Source organism: Aspergillus nidulans, chromosome I (genome assembly GCF_000011425.1).
Source record: "Aspergillus nidulans FGSC A4 chromosome I".
NCBI lineage: Eukaryota > Fungi > Ascomycota > Eurotiomycetes > Eurotiales > Aspergillaceae > Aspergillus > Aspergillus nidulans.
The window spans coordinates 1862842-1872040 of NC_066257.1; the positions used below are offsets into that span (position 1 = coordinate 1862842).

General features: G+C 49.7%; 4 protein-coding genes across 4 annotated transcripts, besides 1 other annotated feature; 2 read left to right on the forward strand and 2 right to left on the reverse strand.

Annotated features, from left to right (window-relative positions):
• Positions 1–9199: part of a sequence feature (contig 1.101 1..209568(-1)) that runs on past the window's edge.
• Positions 1448–3716, reverse strand: ANIA_05898 (CCR4-NOT core subunit CDC36; the record flags this gene model as incomplete). Its single annotated transcript, XM_658410.2, has 7 exons — positions 3613–3716; positions 3174–3281; positions 2959–3100; positions 2359–2882; positions 2003–2306; positions 1597–1786; positions 1448–1540 (listed from the first exon to the last, which is right to left on the reverse strand). The coding sequence occupies exons 1-7, from the start codon at positions 3623–3625 to the stop codon at positions 1448–1450; spliced, it is 1374 nt and encodes a 457-aa protein (XP_663502.2). The 5' UTR covers positions 3626–3716.
• mrpl4 (mitochondrial 54S ribosomal protein uL29m) lies at positions 4298–5172 on the forward strand (the record flags this gene model as incomplete). The annotated part of the gene is made up of 2 exons (XM_050612549.1): positions 4298–4664; positions 4721–5172. 2 exons carry the CDS (start codon positions 4298–4300, stop codon positions 4891–4893), a joined length of 540 nt encoding a protein of 179 aa, XP_050467057.1. The 3' UTR covers positions 4894–5172.
• ANIA_05896 (uncharacterized protein) lies at positions 5398–5913 on the reverse strand (the record flags this gene model as incomplete). Its single annotated transcript, XM_658408.1, has 1 exon — positions 5398–5913. One exon carries the CDS (start codon positions 5911–5913, stop codon positions 5398–5400), a length of 516 nt encoding a protein of 171 aa, XP_663500.1.
• On the forward strand, positions 6602–8519 carry ANIA_05895 (protein gdiA). The gene is made up of 7 exons (XM_658407.2): positions 6602–6749; positions 6808–6832; positions 6896–6955; positions 7011–7038; positions 7095–7440; positions 7486–8298; positions 8357–8519. Exons 1-7 carry the CDS (start codon positions 6704–6706, stop codon positions 8443–8445), a joined length of 1407 nt encoding a protein of 468 aa, XP_663499.1. The 5' UTR covers positions 6602–6703; the 3' UTR covers positions 8446–8519.

Genomic DNA, 9199 nt, shown 5'->3' on the forward strand with positions numbered 1-9199 from the left:
TAAGTGGTCGTAGCTGCTATGCCCATATCTTCATCCGTCAGCCTTGTATAGTCATACTACACAGGGCATACGGAGTACAGAAAGCATAGCCCTCGACTGACATTTAGCCTCAAACATGCTTCGTTTTCATTACTACTCGCGCCTCACATCCAACCGACTTAGGTGGTTATAGCTACCTCACTGAGGCTTTGGCCTGTGACTTTATTGAATAATGGACTCCTGAACAACAACAACAGCGAGAATTCTCCGAAACGTGGGATCCTACTATTGCCTGTCTCACCAATGGACTGAATCACCACAGTACTTTACTACATCAACGGCCTTCGAGAATGACATACAAACCCTAAGGATTCCCCCAGCTCTCATATCTTTCAGATCTTGGTCATCTCTTCAAAGTACGGTCACTCCAAGTTCCTTTAGTATACATTCCCGCTGCCACCGATATTCATACCAGCACGACCATAACAAACGACATTCCTGACGCTCTTGAAAAAAGAAATTCACTAGTCATGCAAGCTTGCGGAGCGTCACCGGGCCTGAAAAATGGTATTCCGTATAGTAAGCTTTGGCTGGCTACTGCCTTGCTCTTCTACCTTCCTTCGAATATGACTGCTGTATTGCCAATACTATTAAAAACAGCCAGCAGTCGGAATATTCTCGCGCCAAACTAGTGAGTCCGATGGCGGCTCTCGCCGGACGAGCATATGATTGAAATATTACCTTGGATCAGAAAATGGTCCAACCTTCGAAGTAGACATGGGGCAGTCATTGGACCGTTGTAGTTTTCGCCCTTGTGTAAACGGTCGAGCATGGTACTCGCGTCCACTTCTCTGAAGGGCCAAACCCCGGCAGACACGTCTCACTAGCTTCAGAAAGTAGTGCCGGTTTGGCAGAATGTGAACTTATTCAGTTGGACCAAGGCTCGCTCACGGTGTTGCACGAGGGTCTTGAAAAACTCTGGGAAAGGCGGATGCTAAATAGGGGTGTGTTTGGTCAGGCAGTGAGGCGTCTGGAAAATGAAAAGCCCGCACGCGTCTATGTTCATAATCTAGACGCCTTAATTAGATAACTAGTCGGAGCTTGCCAATCCGCTGGCCAGTTTCGCTTAAGGGCTGCAAAATGGTTTAGTTCTCTCAGCTTTCTACCCATTGATGTGCACACGTATATTTTGGAAGAACTGAGTCAGTTAGGGCCCTTATGGCATCCACTGCATAGTAGCACAGCTTAGTGCCACCAGTCCCATGCAATCCATTTAATTGGTCTCAATAGATACCCTATTTATCCCAATCGTCACATGGTTCGTGAGAAAAAAAAAAGCCTGTTTCAGCAAGCATGGTACACCTTACCCGGATAACCATAAGGGAACTGCCAGCCAGGAAGTGGACCAAACGCCGTTGCTGATCACTGTACCGTCCTACGTATACTCCTACCCACCGAACTCAGGCGATTATGACCCATGCTGCGGAAATGCGACTCGCGACAATGTTCGGTTTGGATCCATTCGGTTATCCAGGTCCTCGTAGCGAAGGATAAATTCGCGCTGTGATGCGAGTTGTTAACATGGAAACAGATGTAGAGGGCTTACAACAAGCTTACCCTGACTTTCTTCCACGTTGCGGGGTCCCATATTAAGTAGACACCCCGCTCGCTGACACCCCGTTCCACATCCACAGGGCCAGGGTATGAGTCGTCCCGCGTTAACCAGCATCGCTCGATCTTGTGATAGCGCCATTTCCGACCCATGAGCTCTTCTGCAGCAACCTCTTGCATGACGTCTCTAGGCATGCTGTAGAAGATGTAGAAGAGTGTTTCATCGCTGAAGCTTGTCATTCTTGATTGCAGCGGCTGAACGTTTGCAACACTGTAGCAGGATGGAAGATCGAAGTCCTGCTCTAATGGTACGCCTGGCACTGACGCGACGAACGGAGAAACAAATGTCGAGTGCAGAGGTCTAACACGATCTTAGCTCTAAAGTGGATTCCTGTACTTGAGGGAAACATACTCCGGCTGGTTTAGATCTAACCCCAATGTCATTAGATCCTGTCCGATCGCGAGGCTAGCGACGTCGGCACTATCACTATGAATCATCCGAAGGAGGCCCGCTAGCCCAAACTTATCCAACTCGCTCAACTCCGTTAAAGGCTGTTGCTCGGTTCCGGTGTCCTGTGACGGCCGGCTAAGTCCTGGGGCCGCGGGTATCGACTGTTGCTGGCTTGATACCCCGGCATTATTGGCGTCCTCTTTTTCCAGTCCTGGAATACCATTAGCTGTCTGATGATTGACTGGCGACCGTGACGACGCAATTCCTAGAGGACGAGATCAGTGCTCACTCGGTGTGTGTGAGTGGGGGCGCCCTACCTGATGAGTTCGTTACTCCCGGTGAAGCTATCCGTTCTTGGCCGCTGATCGAGTTTCCCATCACGTTTCGATTCTGTGCCTGGTTTTGATTGACGCCAGTGAAGGGCAAGTTGGTATTGAACGCACCGAACCCGGCACCTTGCATTAATGAACTCCTGCGATCCTGGCCAATATCGGCAGGCATATTCCGGCCAAGAGGAGGGAATTCCTCAATGTTCCCCGTCTGCGGTTGCGCACCACCGCTCAACTGACCACTGATTCCCTGGCCACCATTCCTGTAGTCGTCTAACCGATTGGCAAACTGAGATCCCGACGGGAATACATCATCGTGCGACGATTGATTTTGCTGTTGTGCAAGTTGAGTTTGTGTTTGCGGCCCTCGCGAAGGGGCTTGCGAGGTGGGGTGCTGCTGTCTTTGGACAGGAGTCTGTTGCACGCCACGTTGGCTGGCATTCGCCCATACTAGATGCGCTGGACTCTGTGTTTGCGACTGCGAAGGAGCTCCGGATAATGAAGGAAAGTCGCTGAATAGAAGTGACGGGTACACGTTAGCGCCAATCAATAGAGCATGAGTCTGGAGTTATTAAGATAAATACTCACGATAAATCCAGTGGTGTAGCTGGTTGCGACCCGCTGAGGCTCTGCGCAAAAGTCCCCATTGTTCCGATGTTACGTTGCTGGTTACCCTGTATCCCCGGTGTTCCACTCACGGGTAGGTTGAAATTCCAGTTCGCTCCGCTGCCTATTGAACCCTCCGGCGTCAGTCTCGAAAACTACCCTAGCAACCAACCAAGCGAATCATCGCGTAGTCATACTAATTTTACCGTTGGGCAAGCGTGATGACGCCAACGTCGCATTTCGAGCTTGAGTCTGTTGCTGTGCGGGGAACCCTGACATTGCTCGTAGGGGTTGCGGACCCGGTCCTAGGGTATCAAAAACCGTCAGCGGGGATAGCGAAACGACAAGGAGGCATTAATATAGGCTGTAGTAACAGTGCGTATGCTTGGACAAGAACCGGTGGCGGGGGGAGGGAAACGGTGCGAAGTGTGTCGGCCGCAGGCGGAGAGACCATTTGTGAGAGATGTTGCAATTGAGGCAGCGGAATAAGACAAAGCCTTCCTTCGCGCAAAAATCCTCTGAACCAAACAGACAACCCGCTCTAAAGAAAACCGAATGCACCAGAAACCCGAAGCAGATGGCCATGGCCGAGCCCATACGACAAGGAGATGAAGGGAACAATCGAAACTGACGAACCTGGCCTATTCATGGTGAGTTCTCGCCTTTTGAGGGCAGTCGATATTGGGGGAATGTGGAAGTCGAGAATCGAGGCTGAGTTCGTACGCAGAATTCCGATAGCTTCGAAGATCGGAGTGGTTTCAAGGATGTCTCGTTTGCCCACACCTGCTGCGACGGCTTTGGAAAGTAAGTGGAGTGGGTGATATTAGCCGCGCGTTTAAACTGTGCACGGACATCATTGTTGCGTTCTTACGACTCGGCGTTATACAGTCATTTAGACACATTTAGACACATTTAGACACATTTAGACAATATTGTACCTCAGTATAGCTATTCATAATCGCTATCGCATCCACTCTCAGATTGGCAAGTTAGAAGAGGTGACTTCGTGTAGGCATAGAACTAACTAGCATAATATGACCTCGACGTTATTTACAAAAAGCATTGCGCAGTCCGCATTGACAACTCCGGATAGAAAACACCTGCACAGCATGACCAGAACAATCACTAGCTCGTAAATAGCGCTGCTGCGTTCTGACCAAGTTTATTTTCAAGCTCCATCTGCGTTGCTCCCTTATATCAACCGTGCTCAGATGCTGGCACATCACATGACCTAGCCGCCGAAAAGTCAGCTCTCGCCGCCCCAGAAACTCGGTCTCAACCTCTCAATCTGTCTGACCAGATCAGGGCTGTTGTGGTCACCATGCATCGCCAATCCGTCGTGCGGCTGTCTCGCCAGCTCGGAGCATTTCCGCTGGTCGAATTGCCTCCCCCGTACCTCGCGCCGTCTCTCCATTTCCCCCTGAACCGGTCGTCCGTCCAGACTTCGAACTTTTCGTCAACCGCCCCGGCAGCCGGCCATGGGAAAGATTTAAACAAGTCCCGTGCTGTGTCTGCGATTCACCGAACCGGACCAAGGTTCAAGCTGGGAGCGTCAAAATACCCACTGCCCAAACCTGTTTCTCCTGAGAAACTCGAGAAGCGTGAAAGCACGCCGGATCATGGACTCTGGGGATTCTTCCCCAAGGATCGTTCAGCATTGAGCACTCCCGAATATGATAACGCACATGGTTAGTCTAGATACACCTCTAGCCGTAAGTATACGCGGTTTTCTTACGAGGTGCAGGTCGGTCTTGGTCGATCCAAGAACTTCGCGAAAAGTCCTGGGAAGATCTCCACAGCCTGTGGTGGGTTTGTCTCAAAGAAAAGAACCGTATAGCCACCTCAAATTTGGAGAGGAAGCGCCTAAAGGCAGGCTACGGAGAATGGGAAGCCAACCAGCGGCTTCGCACTGTATGATTTCCTTAAGTCCTGAAATATGATGAAAACTGACGGTGCCACATAGATTCGCGTCACGCAACTTAACATTAAGCACGTTCTCCGAGAAAGGTGGTATGCTTGGGAGGACGCTCAGAATCTTTATAAGAAAGGCTACCGACCTCAAAACGAGGATACTGAGGAGTCAGCGTGATGTTTCAGAGATCATTGCGTACCTTTCTGGACTTTCTCTTTTCTAAGACCTGTACTTTCTATGTGTAGTTTTAGCAGCACAAATAATATCTGTTTTGGATATTGCTCAAACTTTCCACTGAGCTATATAATATGCCCTTTCTGTAGCGAATCAGTACTTGTGAGCTATGCTACCAGAGACAAAAAGTCTATGAATATATGCTAGAAATTGTAGCTACTTGATAGTGAGAGACGAGGGCCAAATCATGAAAGAAAACACAGTACCCTGATTGTATCTTGATTGTCTATCAAAACGAGAACAAGATGTCGAGTCAATTAAGCAGGCAAAAGAATTCAAAGCCGGACATCACCAGGGAAGTGTGTAAGCCTCTTCATGAACCACTGTAACCGGAACAAGCACAAGTCATCCTGCTCGTCTGGGTCTAGGTCCGAGTCCTCTTCCTCCATACCAAGAGGAATGCCTTCAGACCAGCCTACAGCCTGAGCATGCGGAGCAACATCACCAAAGATAGCATCCTTTAAATCTTGATCAACTTGAACCAGGACTGGAAAGTCAATGAGAAAGCTAGCCCAGACTGCAGGGGGCTGCGCCGGGGATCTGAACGAATAAATCCGGACGTCCGCATAAACATGGACAGTTTTCTTGAAGAGTTGGGAGGCACGCTGCTGAACTTCACTAAAAAGTCTTCTGATGGTCTCTTCAGGGTCGCCAACACGGAATTGGGCCGTAAAGACCGCAGGGTATGTATCCCTAGTGCGTTCGTACAGAGCTAGCGGGTGTCTTCCAGAGGTTATATCGGGGGCTTCAAGGGCAAGAAGCATGTAGTGCTTCCGGCACTGGGCGCACATGTTTTCGAGCTCGTAGCAAGGCATGGCACTTACAGTGTGAGTATTAGTACTCGGGTCTAGTAGCGCTTCTAATGGCAAGCTGTGCATGATATAGGCTGTAGAGGCCTAATCGAGCTGGACTTGCATTGTCCTCTGTCGAAAGCTTTCAGCCATTCTCATCTTTGTCAAATGGGATAATATACATAGCAGGTCAAACAATCATTGCATAGAAAGGAGTCAAAGTCCAGTCCTGACTCTGATGAGTTTTTTTGACCATGGGCTGAAGTGGGACAGTCAAAGGGGACATTGCTTTAACCCAAAGGATCAACGTGTTATGTGATTGAAGCTCTTTCAATCCGAATTCACAATCAGCATTGTGTGCTGAACAGAACCAAGAACTTCGACTGCTCAAGGTCAGTTCAGAAGCGAAACCACTTAGGATCACTTCATAGAGTTGGCATTGTATGCTGAAACAGGATGTGGCGCGGTGATCGGAAAAGGGGTTGGACTCAGGAGTTATTGTCATGACACGAAGATAGTTTCCACGCTCAATAGATCGTACACTATTTGCCGAGAACATATAGATAGAATAAGAGTGGAGAACGTAATTTGTCCAAGACAAGTCCCCAGGAGTGTAAAAGGAGAGGATGATCGTGTATAGTTAGCCGGGCCTAGTCAGTGTCGTTTCCACCACACCGCTAAGCTCCCAGCTCATCATCTACGCATCCTCTCAACTTGTCCCCTCTTTCTTGAACAACTGCTTTTCTGCCATATCTTCGAGTGCTCTATCTCTTTCAGCATCACTTGCATCATGGATGAGATTGCTCCCGAATACGATGTTATAGTCCTCGGCACCGGTATGTACCTCACCAAATTACCCCGCTGCTAGGTGCTAGAGCTCACCACCCCCTTCAGGACTGACGGAATGTGTGCTGTCTGGGTAGGTCCCTTACCCTTCTATCATATAGCCTTTTCGACGTCAGCTAATCGTATATTACAATAGTGTTCTTAGTGTCAAGGGCAATAAGGTCCTCCATATCGATCGCAATGATCATTACGGAGGGTGAGTTGGCAACCCCGCTCCATGGCTACGAAACAGCCTGCTAACGCCAACCCAGTGAAGCTGCTTCCGTGAACATTGAGACTGTAAGTGTGGTTGCCTCATGAATACTTCCAATCTAATTTTTTTTTCTCTTCTGCAGCTTTTCAAGAAATACGGCAATGTCCGGCCCGGCGAGGAACCCTGGAAGAAGTATGGCCGCGTCAACGACTGGAACGTGGATTTGGTACCCAAGCTGTTGATGGCGAATGGCGAGTTGACAAACATCCTCGTTTCGACTGATGTCACCCGATACCTCGAGTTCAAGCAGATTGCTGGTAGCTACGTTCAGCAGGGCAAGGGACCCAAGGCGACGGTGGCCAAGGTGCCCTCCGACGCAGGCGAAGCTCTGCGCTCGTCCCTCATGGGCATGTTCGAGAAGCGAAGGGCCAAGAAGTTCCTCGAGTGGGTTGGTGAATTCAAGGAGGACGACCCATCTACTCACCAGGGTGTGTACTTCAAATCAAACCATTGATGGCGCTAACACAGTCTAGGTCTGAACATTGCCACGTGCACGATGAAGGATGTTTATGATAAGTTCTCGCTAGAAGACAATACCCGTGACTTCGTTGGCCACTCGATGGCGCTTTACCAGGATGACGACTACATCAACCGCCCGGGAACGGCCTCTGACGCCATCAACCGCATCCGTCTATACGTGAACTCGATGGCCCGCTACGGCAAGTCACCATACATCTACCCCCTGTACGGACTAGGCGAGCTCCCTCAGGGATTTGCCCGTCTTTCCGCCATCTATGGAGGTACCTACATGCTCAACACCGATATTGACGAAGTTCTGTATGATGAGAACGGAAAGGTCTCCGGCATCAAGGCCACAATGAAGGACCGCGAAGATGGCGGCGAAACCATGAAGTTCGAGACCAAGACAAAGAAGATCATCGCAGACCCATCCTACTTCCCCGGCAAGGTTTCTGTCTCCGGCTACCTGCTCAAGGCTATCTGCATCTTAAAGCATCCTATCGACAAGACCGATGGCAGCGACTCCCTCCAGCTGATCATTCCCCAGTCCCAGGTTGGACGCAAGCGTGATATTTACGTTGCAATGGTCTCATCGGCACACAACGTCTGCCCCAAAGGCTACTACATTGCCATCGTCTCGACCATCGCCGAGACTGACTCCAACCACCACCTTGAACTGGAGCCAGGGTTCGAACGCCTGGGTGATATTGAAGAGAAGTTCTTCCCGCCTCCCATTCCGCTCTACCAGCCCCTGGAAGATGGAAAGAAAGACAACATCTTCATTTCGAAGAGCTACGATGCCACATCTCACTTTGAGACCACTACTGGTAAGTTCTTTAGCCCTATGTAGAGCAAATGAGTAGTGTTAAGTACTGACATCCCTAGATGACGTGCGGGACATTTACCGCCGTGCGACTGGCGAAGAGCTTGTCGTTGAAGGTCTCCGAGAGGGCCAAACTCTCGCCCAGGAGTAAATATCTCAAACCCATATCGGGATTAATATACTATCACTTGGATGCTTTTGAATGGAGCGATAATGTCCACCGTCTTTGTTTTGCTTCCGTCGTATCGTTTGAACAGCCCATCTTTATCTTTTCCTGGATAGGCTGCTTGTAGAGCTGGAATCAAACCAGCATGTGCTCTTAGAGACATTAGAGCGCGGTAGACAGAGAACAATCAAAGAGGTATCATAACAACCCAGCGCGCTCTATCTACCTAGTCTATATCTACATCTTAACCTCCGGATCTGTATTCGCTTTGTCATGGTCTGAAACAACACAAACTTCCTCCCTCCCATCATCATACACTCTCACAATCTCCGATCTCATCAACGCCAGCCTCTTCCCCATATTGACAACCTTACTAACAAGCCTCACCCTGGTTCCCATAGGCACAGGCCGCAGATACGTAACACTCAGATGCCGACTCACGCCCCCTAGCTCAAAGAAGCCTGGTTTTGAGACACCCAGTAGAATCATCGTCGACAGTACGTCGAATAGTGTCGCTGCGCACCCACCGTGCAGGTTACCCAGGTAGTTGCAGTGTTTTGGGGCGATGGTCAGCTCGAATGTTATGCTTGGTTGTGGGGTCAGAAAAGCCGAATGGAATGTTAGGTTAAGGGAGCCGGAATCTATGGACCAGACCTGGTACGCATGGTTAGTTTACGTGCCCAAACATTGAAGTTAAAGATACTGATCGAGGTGGTTGTGGTGGGGGGGGGGGGGGGGG

Coding starts and splice junctions, on each gene's coding strand:
- ANIA_05895 (XM_658407.2), top strand. CDS start 6,704: ATGGATGAGATTGCTCCCGAATACGATGTTATAGTCCTCGGCACCG. Junction 6,750..6,807: donor TGTTATAGTCCTCGGCACCG/GTATGTACCTCA, acceptor CACCCCCTTCAG/GACTGACGGAATGTGTGCTG. Junction 6,956..7,010: donor CGCAATGATCATTACGGAGG/GTGAGTTGGCAA, acceptor ACGCCAACCCAG/TGAAGCTGCTTCCGTGAACA.